The 14,931-nt window shown below is 53.5% G+C and overlaps 1 protein-coding gene across 1 annotated transcript; it reads right to left on the bottom strand.

Moving 5' to 3' along the window:
• Window positions 1-58: 58 nt before the first annotated feature.
• NDUFB7 (NADH:ubiquinone oxidoreductase subunit B7) lies at window positions 59-4,474 on the bottom strand. Its single transcript, XM_019427449.2, has 3 exons — window positions 4,284-4,474; window positions 664-832; window positions 59-254 (listed from the first exon to the last, which is right to left on the bottom strand). Exons 1-3 carry the CDS (start codon window positions 4,393-4,395, stop codon window positions 122-124), a joined length of 414 nt encoding a protein of 137 aa, XP_019282994.2. The 5' UTR covers window positions 4,396-4,474; the 3' UTR covers window positions 59-121.
• Between the last annotated feature and the right edge of the window lie 10,457 nt (window positions 4,475-14,931).

Consider the following 14,931-nt stretch of genomic DNA (forward strand, 5'->3'; position numbering starts at 1 on the left):
CGGGGGAGGGGGGTGAGGGTGGGGTTGGGGAGCCAGCACATCACAGGAGGAGGCAGGGTTCCGGCTGAGGGGCCCGGAGGCTTTTATTTATCGACTGGTCCACAGTGTGGGGGCGGGTCCGCTACAGGGCTACCTCGGGGGCCACCTCGCCGGGCCCCTGGCCTTGGGCCAGGTCTGCCGCCCGCTGCTCCCGCCGCTTCTTCCGCTGGAGCAGCCTCCGTTCCCGCTCAAACTCCTTCATGCGCATCACGTAGCTGCGAGCAGAGCACGTGAATGGGTGTCAGGGCCCCTGGCCAGGTCCTCCCAAGCCCCGGGAAGTGGAAGGGCCCGGAATGGGTGTCCCACGGCTTTCTGGGAGGCCTCTGAGTAGGAAAGACCTACCGGCGTGTGGCTGCTTTAAGTCTGGGGTCTGCCGAGCAGGTGCTGGCTGGTTGACAGCGAGCCCCGGGGCGGAAGCTGGGCCTCCCACCGGGAAGCCTGGCCTGGCCATTCCTCCAGGTGGCCTCGAGACCACCCGTCCACCCAGCAGGCCCCTTGAGAGTCCTCCTTCCACCAAGGTGAGGCCGGGCCAGGCTGGGGCGTGGGCCGGGCTGGGGTGCGGGGTTGAGGCCAGGCCGGGGGCCGGGGCCAGGGCTGGGGCGCGGGGCGGGGGCCGGGGCTCACTCGAGGTGCTCGCAGTGGTCCCAGTCGTGCTGCTCGCGCTTGCAGGCCAGGAAGTTGGGGAAGCTGTCACGCTTGCACTTGAGCAGCCGGATGAGGTAGTGGGCGCAGTAGTCTCGCTGCTGGAGCACCAGCTGCGCGTCATTCATCTGCTGCTGTGTGGCCACCATCTCTGCAAGGAGCGGGCGGGCTCGTCGGGGTCTCACTGCTAGACACCCGTCCCCACCATCACACCTGATTCCAGGCAGACCCAGCGGGCAACGTGCAGCTGGCGGCCACGGATCAGGGTCCGTCTCTTCCCGTCACCCCGGGGCACCTCGACATCTGTGCTGGATCCTCACCTCCCTTCCCTGGGTCTCCTTCCCCCTCCCCCCACCCCCCCCCCCCCAACCCTGGGCTCACTCTCTGGACAGGCCCACCCTGCAGGGCCCACGCTCAGAAACACTTTCTCCCAGCGTGTCCCTCTGCGGGGCGCACCCCAGCGTGGGGCGCGTTGCCTGGCGGACCCGGACCCCAGCTTTGCCCTCCGGGCCGGCCTCTGCTTCCTCCGCTAAGAAATGCAGTAATGGTCCCCCGCCCCAGAGTCCACAGTGAGTGCTGCCTGAGCGAACACATGGGAAGTGCCCAGGCTCGTGACTCAGAGCTGAACACTAGCTCCAGGGTCCCGGTGGGTGAATCCTCTTTCGGGGGGCCCAGTGGGGCTGTTAGGAACTGGCCACATACCCCAGCCTGTGCCCACCGTGCCTGGTGACCTGCGTTCCTTTCTCGGCCTCCGAGATGGCTCAGGGCAGCACGGGCGCCCAGGACCCAGCCTGCCGGCACCCTCAGGGGCCACTTCCCCTCCCCTCGACATCTTTCTCGGTCCGGCTCCTTCCCATCAGCACCAAAAGGCGTCCCCGGCAATCTTGCGCTCTTCCCCTGGCTGGCTTCCCTCCCTCTGCCTGTCTCTCCGGCCCAGGCCCTCACCTCCTGCCCCTGCACCCCACTCCCTTCCAGCTTCCACACCCGACCCCAGCACTGCTCACACGTGGCTCTCACCAGGGCCTCCCAAGATGCCAGGACCCCGTGCGCGTGTGCTTCCTTCTTGAACCTCATCCCCACAGCTCCCTGGGGACCACCCCCTCTTCACGTCCCCTCCAGCTCCGCAGCTGCCCAAACATTAAATGTTGGCTTCCAGTGGTTCTTGCTAGGAGCCCTCTGCGCATTCCAGTCGGCGGCTTCAATTGCTACTCCCTGGGGATGAGCCCCAACCTGGTCCCCCCACTCCCTTCATCTGAGCCCCAGGCAGGGGTATCCACCTGCTGGCTTCCACGGCAACGCGGTGCACCCGGGGCTCCGGCATCATCCCTCAGCAGCCAGGATTTACAGAGCGCCTACCATGTGCCGGGTGTTGGGGGTACAGTAGGAACCATGCCAGACAGGGACGCATGCCCTTGAAGGCAGACACAGACCACACAGATAGAACTACAGCATTGCAGAATGTCTGGCAATGGTCTGGAGTAGGGAGAACAGTAAAGCAAGGGAGGGAGGGCCGGGTTGGGGGCTGTGTCACAGCTTTATGTGGAGGGGTCCCTCAGGACTGGCATCTGAAGGCGGGGGAGTCACACACACACCTGGGGGAAGAGCACTGCCAGCCGTGGAACATCAGGTGCAAAGGCCCTGAGGTTCAGGATGCCCCAGGGATCAGCCTGAGCATGCCGTCGGAGCTGGAGGCAGGGGCCCGCTTGGTGGGGGCGGGGAGGGTGTCACAAACTCTGTTTCAGACCTGCTGAGTGGGAGATGCCACACAGGTAGTGCGCCTGTGAGCCCGGAGTTCAGGGTCCAGGCCCGGCCGGAGATGAAAACTTGGGAGCATCACAAGGGGTGTGAAACGGGGGGTCTAGCAGACACCCCCAGGGATGGGCGGGAGTGAGTGGAGACAGAAGGCCCAAGCAGCGAGGCACCTCAACAGTCACAAGACAGGGACGTGGGCAAGAATCCTGAGGGAGCGTCAGCGAGGTGGGTGGGCGTGTGGGGGGGGCCCGGGTGACGAGGGGTTTCCAGGAAGCGGTAGTGATCAACTTGGAGGCGACCGCGGCGGGTTGGTGAGAAGTGACAACTGACAATGGGGTCCAGTGGTACGCGCGGCGTGGGGGTGGGAGGGAAGCGGGACAGCAGCCCCTTCAGTGAGGTGGCGGGGAGACCGCTGGAGGGGATTTTGAAACGGCAGGAGCAACAGCGTGTTTGCACATTGACAGGAAAACCAATGCCGTGAGAGGGGAGAATGGCTGGGGCAGCCCTCCAATAGGTGAGGGGGCACAAAAGGGTTCCTCTGGAGCGGGGGGGGGGGGGGGGGGGGGGGGGAGGTGCTTAGCTAGAGCAGGGCAGATCGTGCAGACTAACAGGAGAGAAGGCCAAGGCCCAGGGACGCAGGGAGGCCAGGTGAGCTCTTCTGGTTGCTTCTGGCTCCTTGACGGGTGGATGTAAAGTCACCAGCCGACGGAAGTGGGAGGGAGGTGGGAGAAGGTGCCAGAGTCACAGAGAAGGTGGGGGACAGTGGTCTAGGAAGGCACAAGGGCGACCCGAGTGCCAGGGAATATGGTGGGAAAACCAGGAACATGAAGGGTCCGCCGAGGGGAGCAAAGGGGAGACCAGTCAGCGAGGTTGGGGGTTTCTCTCCCGTGATACTCAGCTGCACCTCCCGACAGGAGGGAGAGCCGAGTTTCAGCAGGTCAGTGGAGCACAGGCCCGTGGGATTATGGGCAACGCGAGGGGCGATGGGCAGTGGATCAGGAGGTGGGGGGACTGATGGACTGCAGGTGCAGGCGGGGCTGCAGGACTCTCAGGATTTGGGGCACCGGAGGCGTCCGCCTCCTGGTTCTCTCCAACCCAGACCTCTCTGCACACCACCGGCTTCGGTCGCCCTGCCTGTGGCCCGCCCAGCAGCCAGCACAACCTTTTGACAAAGCAAATCTGGTCAGAAGCACTGACCCTCCCCTCTCCTTGTATGTCATCTGGCCGATTCCTACGTATCCCTCTCAGATCTCGCCTCCAGCCACCGACTCCTGGGAGCCTGCCTTGATATCCCCCAGGGGCGGCGCCCGAGATAATGCCTGGCTCCGCTGTCTCTCCCACGGGGCTGGGGCTCTCTTTAGTCACTGCCTGATGTATGCGCGGTGCCCGACCCGAGACCTGGCCAGGTTGGCCCTCGATGTGCTTGACATTACTCATTAAAAAAAAAGAAGCAGCAACGAGCGGTACAGCATGTGCGGCATGAGCCCCCTTTCGCTTTGTGTACACCCCCAAACAGCAGCGATATCTGGCTAGAGGTACGGTGGACACGCCCCTTCCGTGATAAGCCCTCTCCTGGCTCCCCAGTGATTCCGGGACTGAGCTCAGCTCCGACCGCCTCATTAGGCCCCCGGCTGTCACTCTCGCCCCCGGGTTTTTCGCTCACACCGTGACTTCTGCCTGGGATGCCTCCACACTCAGGCAGGCTCACGCGTGTCCTCCGGACTCTTCCGGGCCGAGACCAGGGCTGAGCCCAGACACAGCACGAGAAGCCCGAACCCAACCCCGGGGACCCCGGGATTCGGGGGTTCGCGCCCCGAGCCCGCCGGCCGCGCCTGCGCACTGGGCCTCACCGCGCTCCTTGCGCCCCGGGAAGCCGTAGTCGGGGGGGAAGGTGGGCATCCGCTGGGGGTCGGGTTCCCCCGACGGATCGGTCACATAGCGCCGGGCGAGATGCGCCCCCATGGCTGCAGTAGCCGCAGGTTCCCGCAGCCGCCGGGGTCACCTCGCTCCTACCCGGAAGCACTGCCCCTTCGCCAGCCACGGCTTCCGGGTTGTGCAGGCCGCAGCCGGGATCAGGGAGATGAACGACTCCGGAGGACTTCCGTTTTCTCTGGCTCCACCTGGCGGTCAGGCGGAGACAGCACAGGCGCAGCGCGTCCTTTCTAGGGATCACGTGGATTCCAGAAGGGGGGCTTCCTGCTTCTGGAAACCAGCGGGGCAGGCGATGAGGGACAGTGGGGCCAGGGGCCAGGGGCCTTTCCCTCCCCTCCCCGGGCGCCTCTGGTCTCCCGGGGCTAGAGCATAAATGAAAGTTATTTTTCATAGCGTACAGTATTTCCCCCAAAAAACTTTTTTCCTCTAGAACTTTTGACTTTGTCTTAAAAACAAAACGAAACAAAAACAAAACCCTGCACGGTACTGGTAATATAATTAGCAAACATCAAAAGTTTAAATACAGTTACTCACAATCAATATTTTAATTGATTAAATTGAATTCAAATAATCAAATAAAGTTATTTATAAATAAAAGTATTTAAAGCTGACATTTTAAATAAATCCCATTGGATGCTTTTGTAAAAATAAAATAAGATGCAATTGTAGATGCATTTCTACATGCATAAAATAAGATGCCTTTCTACCCTGGTCATGATCCCAGGGCCGTGGGATAGAGCCTGGAGCCTGCCCAAGATTCTCTTTTTCCCTCCCTCCTTCTCCCCCCACACTTTCTCTCTCTCTCTCTCTCAAATAATAATAAAAAAAATCTAGGGGCGTCTGGGTGACTCAGTTGGTTAAGCGTCTCACTCTTGATTTCGGGTCAGGTCATGATCTCACAGTTTTGTGGGCTGGAGCCCCACCTCGGCCTCTGTGCTGTGCCCAAGGGCCTGCCTGGGATTCTCTCTCTCCTTCCCTCTCTCTCTGCCCCTCCCTTGCTTGTTTGCTTTCTCTCTCAGAATACGTAAATATTTTATTTAAATAAATATTTTAAATATTTCTCTCTCAGAATAAATAAATACTTTAACTAAGTAATAGCTTTATAAAGAAAAAAGATGCAATTCTACTAGTCCTCGAATGGCCACTCTAAGGAATGGGTATTACACTTCACGCTTGTGACATTAGGGCTTGCGTGTATGAAAATTTAAGAGTACAGAACACAGTTTAATGCCGCCGGATACGCTTCTTGGCCTCAGCGTTCAACTGTACCAAATGCTGTGCATATTTGTTACTGTCCGGAAACCCGCACAGGCTCACAAAGAGGAGTCGTTCAATGGGCGCTTGGCAGTGTCTCGTGCACCTGGCAGAAAGGAAGTTAGATCATGTCATTACGGGCACCAGTGACAGTCACAACAAAGTTTATTACAATGAGAGGCAAAGGCCCGACCGATCGGGACCAACACTCTTGATAAGAGTGCGCCCCGAACAGCCGGGGTACAGAGAGTTTTTATAACCCATCACATCGTTTAATCATCACCTGGGAACAGAACAAAGAAACAGTTTCCAGATGAGTTAGAAACAGTTGTCTAATGAGGTGTTTACTTTAGACTTTCTGCCTCTAAGTTGCAACCGGGTGGATCTCCTTGACCCTGCCTCTGATGCTCTTTTCTTTGAACTTTTGTTTCCTTAATTGGTGAAGCCTAATTTACAAGGGTATGAGGCAGTAGTTTACTAGAGCAAAGCAAGGCTGTTATCTCTTAACCTTCAGTGTCAACACAAAGCTGTTATTTTTCAAGCTAAGCATTAGCCCTACACTACAATTTAACCCTTACAATTCCTCGGCTGCAACCCTCTCCTGGTCCCTCATTTCATACGGAGTAAAAGCTGGACCCAGCCCCAAAGGGTCGGACTCAGGAGGTATGGGGTGGGTTCCCAGAATCTGCATTTCTAACAAGTTTCCGGGTGTTGGCGATGTTGCTGGTCTGAAAACCACCCTTGGGGGAATTGCTGAGCTGACTTCCACGTGTTGACACGGAGAAGTGGCCGCAATACGTTATTAGGTGGAGAAAACAGGCTCTCGAGGATGGACCCACGGTGTCTGAGACTTCCTTTCCAGGGCTACTTGGGACCTGACCCGGGAGCATGACATAGAGTTGTGATTCTTGAGCTCTTTCGGACTCCAGGGGGCAGCATTCACATTGCAGTCTTTCTGAACGGCGCTCCTGGAATTGTGCAGTGCACCATCTGCACAGCTGTACCAGGCAGCCCAACCTTGTTCTGGATGTCTCTCCTCCCCCTCCCTTTCTCTGGGCTTCAGCTGCCTACCCAGAGGTGACGGGCTGCGTAAGCGTCTATGCGGTCAGCAGATGAATAACCGGAGAGCGTGGTTTGGAGGAGTCAGTTAGGTGGTCGCGCGAAAAGCGCTCACTGCCTGGTATACAGTAGGCGCCCAGTACTTGCTTGCCACTATTACTCGTGTCCGGGCTGCACCCTGACGGGAAGGCAGGAGGCGGGGAAAAGGAAGCCGCGTTGCAAATGGAGCGGGGCGGCCAGGAGGGGGCGCTCTCGCGCCCTACCGCCCTCCTCCATAGCAGACCCTGCGGGAGAAGAGGTACCTTGCTGAGCTTTGCTCCCTCCGCAGGGAGGGTGAAAGAGTTCCTCCTTGGAGGCGACGGCCCAGCGGGTGAGACAAGGTCACGACTCAGCCAGTGAGAAGCCAGCACACTTGCAACTCCAGATTTGTTCCAGAGGACTTTTTGTATATAAGAGGCCCTCCGACGCCCTCTTGCCTTTATAGAAGAGCGGGCCTCCCCTTGGTTCTCTGGACTCGCCTGTGGTTTGGCCGCACCTTGCTCACCCCGGGGTGCGATTCTCTGCTTTTCCCAAACACACTCATTTTGCTGGTCAAATAATTGGCTGTTTTATTATTATTATTATTTTTTTCCGGGTTACCAAAGGGCAACCAGAGAGAAAGCTCCTGGAGCAGTCATTTCACTGGAGGCTGAAGGGTGGGGGGAAGGGGCCCATTATTGTCCCGAGGGCCGTGGACTCGAATATCTCAGTGTGGCCTGTGCATACTCAGAGTTGGGACCTGGGGGAGATGGTGTCAGGGGGACGGTGGTATGACGCAGCCTGTGGCGGGGTGAGGAAGGGGCCGGGCCTTGGCCAACGGTGCCACGCAATCTTCCTGTTTTTCTCTTCTAACCATTTGACAAAGAGACTTTCCGGTGTCCCCTCCCCCCCCCCCCCCCCATTACGCTGGTTCACTGCTCACAGCCCCCCACCCCTCCTTCCTGCTTCCCTTGCCACCCTCTCCTGCCTCCTGTGGCCTGCCCCAGGCAGGTGCTGTGTTAACATTTCGTGAGCAGAACAGTCTCAGAGGCCCAAGTGGGGTGGAAAAGGAAATTGTATGCCTTGCCACGGTCTGCTGGATGGGAGATAGGAAGCTTTGGGTAATTCGGTTCAGGGGGAGGAGGAAAAACAAGGTCAGCGAGGCCTAGAAAGCCCCTGGGGCAGGCCTTAATCTGCCCACGGGGCAGAAAAGATGGCATCTGTAATCTGGCCCTGGAGCCGCCCTGGGATTGCGGCTGCCTGCGGGGAGGTTGGCTGGTTGGCGTTGGAGGGATGAGTGAGGGGCTTGGCCTCTTGGGTGGCCTTCATCAGGGCTGGGCAGGTAGGCCAGTCACTCATTCATTCAACAAACACCCATTGGACACCTACTGTGTGCCGTGTAGCAGAGCTGAGCTGTTAATGGGGGACAGACAGGCAAAGGACAAGAGAAAGAAATGAGGGATATGGAATGTCAGATGGTGATAACGATCACGGAGAATTATAAAGAATGGAGGGTTTGGAGAAGGGCCGGTTGTTAAAGAGACGCTCATGGAGAAGGGGGACATTTCCTGTTTTTTTGAACACACCTCAGGGCCTTTGCACAGCCTGGATTCCTCTTCCACCAGATAGCCAGCCATTATCCGTGGCCTTCCTCCATGTCCTCCAGTCTATTCCAGTTGTCAGGCTTTTCCCCGATCACCTTTTTATTTTATTTATTTTATTTTATTTATTTTTAACATTTTTTTTGAAGTTTACTTCTGATAGAGCGAGCGAGCATGAGCAAGGGAGGAGCAGAGAGAGGGAGACACAGAATCCGAAGCAGGCTCCAGGTTCTGAGCTGTCAGCACAGAGCCCGACGTGGGGCTCGAACCCACGAGCTGTGAGATCGTGACCTGAGCCGACGTCGGACGCTCAGGCACCCCACCTTTTTCTTCTTTTTAAAAATTGAGATATAAATGACACATGACATCGTATTAGTGTCAGATGCACAACAAAATGCTTCTACGTATGTGTATATGGCAAAGTGATTGCCACAATAAGTCTAGTTCGCATCCACTCAGAGTTACAATTTTTTTCTTGTGATGAGAACTTTATGTATTTATTTGAGAGTGAGCGAGCGAGCGAGAGAATTCCAAGCAGGCTCCACGCTCCGTGCAGAGCCCAACATGGGGCTCAGTCTCGTGAACCCCGAGGCCATGCCCTGAGCCAGTATCAAGAGTTGGATGCTTAACCGATGAGTCACCCAGGCGCCCCGAGAAAGACGGCTCTTTATGAGTGTTCCCTATTTGGCTTCTTGTGAACAGTGTTAGTGAATGGATGGGTAGGCAACCCTGTAAAGAATGTAGAGAATTGCCTAGAAAGATGTTTCCAAGAGTGTTACTTGGGGGAAAAAAAAAAGACCCCCCCAAAAAAAAAAAAAAAAGGACTCAGCAACTTTTTTTTTTTTTTCAACGTTTTTTATTTATTTTTGGGACAGAGAGAGACAGAGCATGAACGGGGGAGGGGCAGAGAGAGAGGGAGACACAGAATCGGAAACAGGCTCCAGGCTCCGAGCCATCAGCCCAGAGCCCAACGCGGGGCTCGAACTCATGGACCGCGAGATCGTGACCTGAGCTGAAGTCGGACGCTTAACCGACTGCGCCACCCAGGCGCCCCCAGCAACTTTCAAATATACCCCATCCCCTGCTTCAACATAAGCATCCATGCCCTGTGTTGCCCCCTTAGCCCTGCTTTCGCTGCACCCCCTGCAGTTTGATATGGCATCCTTTCACTTTTCGTCAGTTAAAAATATTTTTAATTTTCAACTTCCTCTTTGACCTGTGGGCGTGATTTAATTTCCAAACACTTGCGGGTTTTCCAGATACCGTTCTGCGAGTTCTAGTTTAATTTGCGTCCGGTCTGAGAACGTGCTCTGTGAGATTTCCATTCCGTGATCTTCCTTTGTGTTGTGTTGTTGTTGAACAAGGTGTCCCAGTACCCTGGAATGTAGCGTAACACATAGGGAGTTGTGGGATGAAATGAACAACTGAATCCCCGATCCCCATTGGGCCTATCGGAAGACCTTTGCTCAGAGATGTTGTTCTACTCCCCTGGGGTCACGCAGCAAGACTGGGGCAGAGCTGGGGTCAGCCTGGGCCCGTGGCCTTATGTATGCCCAGTTGATGGGACTGGATTCCTCTACTAGGTCCTGAGCACCCACTGTGTGGCCAGCCCTGAAGGATGGCCTTGGCCGTGTGGCCATTACCAGCTCCCAGCGAGACCATCTGGCCTTCGCCGCCCTGATCTTGCCCCAGATCCGCTCACCTCAAGGGGGGCCCTGGGTGGGGCAGAGATGCTATCAGTCCTCTTGGCTGGTGCAACCCCACCTTCGTCCCCTCCCTTCCCTCTGACCTCACACATCCTTCTGGAGCCTTGTGGTCCAGGGTGTGCTCAGCAGACAGGCTCCTTTTCTCAGATGAGTCTCTATTTCCCCATCTGTAGAATGGGAACGGCTGTACCTACGCCTCGGGCAGGTTGGGGAAGTTTTGCACGTTACTTCTTGCAGTGTAATGGGGAAAGCCCAGCCCTTGGGGTGAGCTTTCCCTGGAGAGGGAGGCTGGTCTGCTGCAGCACCGCCCCCCCCCCCCCCCCCGCCCCAACTTCAGCCAGGGCTGGGCACACGCCTTCCCCATGTGCTGGCGAAGATTTTCCGCTTGTGGAGACTGTGGGTTGCTTATATTGATCTGGGAGGCAAGCAATTCTATTTTAAGTTGATGTTGTTCTGAATGTCTGTTACAGCAACCCAACCTAATATCCTACCCTGTGCACATGCCGGGTGTGATTTCCTTGTTGCTTAAGCCTTAAGCCAGTTTGCGTTTCAATGCCTTTTACTTTTAGCAGAAAGCCCTTATGAGGGGGGGAATTGGGGTCTTGCCCCTTGCGGTACGGCGTGGTTTCCTATGGTTACCATGGCAAATCCCCCCAAATTTAGTGGCTTCGCACAACAGGAACGGGCTCTTTTACAGTTCTCGAGGTCTGAAGTTCAAATTGTTCGATGGGGGCTGAACCCAGGTGTCAGCAGAGGACCCCGTGGGAGAATCTGTTTGTTTGGTTTTTTAAAATATTTTTATTTCATTTATTTTTTTAAATGTTTATTTATTTTTGAGAGAGACAGGGGAGGGGCAGAGAGAGAGGGAGACGCAGAATCCGAAGCAGGCTCCAGGCTCCGAGCTGTCAGCCCAGAGCGTGACGCAGGGCTCGAACTCACGGACCGTGAGATCATGACCAGGAGCCCCAGATGCTGGAAGAGGCAAGAGAGGGTCCCCCTCTAGAGCTTCTGGAAAGAGCATGGCTGTACCAAAACCTTGAGTTCAGACTTCTTTCCCGCCAACGCCGAGATAAAATAGATGTTTCGTGTATATTCAGGGTGTGCAAACTGATGTACGTGTACATTGTGAAATAGTTACCATAACATATCCATCACCTTCCAGACCCATTCTACGAAGCCAGCGTTACCTTGGTTCCCAAACCAGACAAAGACCCCACTCAAAAGGAGAATTACGGGCCAATATCCCCGATGAACCTGGATGCAAAAGTTCTCGACAAGATACTAGCAAACTGAATTCGATAGTACATTAACAGAATTTTTCAGCCTGATCAAGTGGGAGTCATTCCTGGGCTTCAGGGCTGCTTCGAGATCTGTGAATCAATCAGTGTGATACACCACGTTGATAAAAGAGAGGACAAGAACCAGATGATCCTCTCACTAGATGCAGAAAAAGCATCTGACAAACCACGGCATCCTTTCTTGAGAAAAATCCCCGGGAAAGTAGGGATAGAGGGGTCTCACCACTCTCACCACTGGTGTTCAACACAGCGTTGGAAGTCCCAGCCTCAGCAATCAGACAACACAAAGAAATAAAAGGCATCCAGATTGCCGAGGAAGGAGTCGAACTTTCACTCTTCGCAGATAACACGATACTCTAGGTGGAAAACCTGACAGGCTCCACCAAAAACTGCTAGAGCTGTTACCTTACAGTTACTAGTTCCCTTTCTTTCTTTCTTTCTTTCTTCTTTCTTTCTTTCTTTCTTTCTTTCTTTCTTTCTTTCTTTCTTTCTTTCTTCCTTTATTTTTTTCTCTTTCTTTCTTTCCTTTTTTTCTTTCCTCCTTCCTTCCTTTTTTTCTTTTTCTTTCTTCCTTCCTTCCTTCCTTCCTTCCTTCCTTCCTTCCTTTCTCTTTCTTTCTTTCTTTCTTTCTTTCTTTCTTTCCTTCTTTCTTTCTTTCCTCCTTCCTTCCTTTCTTTTTTTCTTTTCCTTCCTTCCTTCCTTCCTTTCTTTTTCTTTCTTTCTTCCTTCCTTTCTTTTTTCTCTTTCTTTCTTTCATTCTTTCTTTTTCTTTCTTTCTTTTTCTTTCTTTCTTTCTCTTTCTTTCCTTATTTCCTCCTTTCTTCTTTCTTCTTTCCTCCTTTCTTTCTTTCTTTCTTTCTTTCCTCCTTCCTTCATTTTTTTCTTTTTCTTTCTTTCTTTCTTTCTTTCTTTCTTTCTTCCTTCCTTCCTTTCTTTTTTTCTCTTTCTTTCTTTCTTTCCTCCTTCCTTTATTTTTTCTCTTTCTTTCTTTCTCTTTCCTTTTTTTCTTTCCTCCTTCCTTCCTTCCTTTTTTTCTTTTTCTTCCTTCCTTCCTTCCTTTCTCTTTCTTTCTTTCTTTCCTTCTTTCTTTCTTTCCTCCTTCCTTCCTTTCTTTTTTCTTTTTTCTCTTCCTTCCTTCCTTCCTTCCTTCCTTCCTTCCTTCCTTTTTCTTTCTTCCTTCCTTCCTTTCTTTTTTCTCTTTCTTTCTTTCTTTTTCTTTCTTTCTTTTTCTTTCTTTCTTCTTCTTTCTTTCTTTCCTTATTTCCTCCTTTCTTCTTTCTTCTTTCCTCCGTTCTTTCTTTCTTTCTTTCCTCCTTCCTTCCTTTATTTTTTCTTTTTCTTTCTTTCTTTCTTCCTTCCTTCCTTTCTTTTTTTCTCTTTCTTTCTTTCTTCCTTTTTTCTTTTTCTTTCTTTCTTTCTTTCTTCCTTCCTTCCTTTCTTTTTTTCTCTTTCTTCCTTCCTTTCTTTTTCTTTCTTTCTTTCCTCCTTCCTTCCTTCCTTCCTTTCTTTCTTTTTTTTTCTTTTTTTCTCTTTCTTTCTTTCTTTCTTTCTCTCTTTCTCCTTCCTTCCTTCCTTCCTTCCTTCCTTCCTTCCTTCCTTTCGAGAAGATCCAAGATCTACCCTTATATCAAATTTCAAATACACAGTACAACATCATCAATTATAGTCACATCATTGTACACTGATTCCCCAGAACTCATTTATCTTACATAACTGAAACTCTGTTCCCCTTAAGCAACACCTACCCAATTTTTGCCTCCTCCAGCCCCTGGCAACCACCTGTCTGCTTCTGTGAGTTCCACTCTATGGAGGGCAAGGACAGAAGGCAGGCAGACCAGAAGGAGGCTGTTACTGTAATCCAAGCAGACGGCTTAGACTGGGAGGTCAGACCGGCTCAGAAGCTGGTTATATTGTGAAGGTACAGCCACCCAGGATTACTAACAGATTTGCCAGATTTCCAATATCTAGGGTATCTAAGAAACCAGCCCAAACTTAGTGGCTAAGAGTCACTTCAGTGACAGTCACAGATTCTAGGGGACAGGGCATGGTAGGGACAGCTGGTTTCTGTTCCACAGTGTCCGGGGCCTCAGATAGGAAGATTCAATGGGCTGGAGGTTGAATCTACTCTACAGTGACTCTACTGTCCTGGGGGACTGGAAACATCAGGAGGTGTCTTCACTTGCATGTCTGGCACCTGGGCTGGGACAGCCTGAAGTCTGGCCTCAGCTGGGACTGTTGAGCGAACACCTCCATACGGCTTGGGTTTCCTCGCAACATGGCCGCAGGGAGCACGTGTTCTGACACAGCCAGGTGGAGGCTGCATGGCAGCTGTTAGCCACACCACATTCTGTGGTCAGAAGAGAGTCACTGCCACCGTCCCAGATTCAAGGGGAGTGTTGGACTCCTTGGCGGAGTGGCGAGGTCACGTTGCATGAGCACATGTAGGACAGACAGATACTGTTGCAGCCATCTTTTGAAAATTCAACTTGCCAGAGCCATGAAATGAGAGAAGAGAGGAGTCATGGGTGATTCTCAGGCCGTTGGCCCCAAAGGCTGATGGCAGGCCTTTGGAGAAACACAAGGCAGGCTGCCCACTTGGGCAGAATGCTCCAAATGGCTCCAGCCTGGTTACCCCACTGTCTTCACTTGGCTCTCGGGGAACTCCCACATCTGTGCTGAACCAAAAGATGTGGCCACCCTTCCTGCAGCCCCTTCCCACAGGTCCCTGGTTTGGGATCGGAGTCAAAACCTCATCCCTTGCTTTACCAATGAGGTGGACAGACTTCTCTCTTCAACTCTCACTTTTTATTTAAAAAAATTTTTTTTTTAACGTTTATTTATTTTTGAGACAGAGAGAGACAGAGTATGAACAGGGGAGGGGCAGAGAGAGAGGGAGACACAGAATCTGAAACAGGCTCCAGGCTCCGAGCTGTCAGCCCAGAGCCCGACGCGGGGCTCGAACTCACAGACCGTGAGATCATGACCTGAGCCGAAGTCAGACGCTTAACCGACTGAGCCACCCAGGTGCCCCTACTCTCACTTTTTAAATAACTTCCAGTCGATGTCAAGCTCAGGGTGAAAAACCTTCCTTTGCAAGTTCTGTGCATGTGATGGTGGTGACCAGCCTTCAGGATGGCCCCCGATGATCCTCACGTCTTGGTGTTCACGCTCTCATGGCGTCTCCTCCCACGACGACTCGGAACCGGTCGGGGTGAAAAAAGATAGCAGCGGTCACAGCTTGTGACTTGTGCGGCCAAAGCATCCAAGGTGGCATGGCTTCCACCCTGGCCTGTGCCACATTGGGAGGACGCTCCATCGGCCCTTTGGAGAGAGCGCCCCATCTTGGAAGCAGATCTCCCAGCTTCAGCACAGAGACCTTGGCCCCAGGGAGCCTCTTGACGGGATATGCGAGATCCCGGGGAAGAACCAGTCACCCAGCCAAGCTGCTCTTGAACTCAGTGCCACGGAAACTGCGAGCTAATAAATGCTTGTTGTCGTTTACGAAGCTTTGGGGTAATTTGTGATGCAGCCAGAGATAACTGAGCCAGGAACGTGGAACATGGAACGTTCGCTGTGGAACGTGGGAGTACTTAGCACCTATCACTTTAGCATTTTGTCGCAAATGTCACT

This window comes from Panthera pardus, unplaced genomic scaffold (assembly GCF_024362965.1).
Source record: "Panthera pardus isolate Hobbes unplaced genomic scaffold, ASM2436296v1 HiC_scaffold_8, whole genome shotgun sequence".
Taxonomy (NCBI): Eukaryota; Metazoa; Chordata; class Mammalia; order Carnivora; family Felidae; genus Panthera; species Panthera pardus.

Excerpts from the sequence above, each read along its gene's own strand:
- NDUFB7 (XM_019427449.2), bottom strand. The coding sequence starts at position 4,395 with ATGGGGGCGCATCTCGCCCGGCGCTATGTGACCGATCCGTCGGGGGAA. Across the intron at positions 833-4,283 it reads CCCGGGGCGCAAGGAGCGCG|AGATGGTGGCCACACAGCAG; the intron begins GTGAGGCCCAGT and ends CGCTCCTTGCAG. Across the intron at positions 255-663 it reads GACCACTGCGAGCACCTCGA|CTACGTGATGCGCATGAAGG; the intron begins GTGAGCCCCGGC and ends CTCTGCTCGCAG.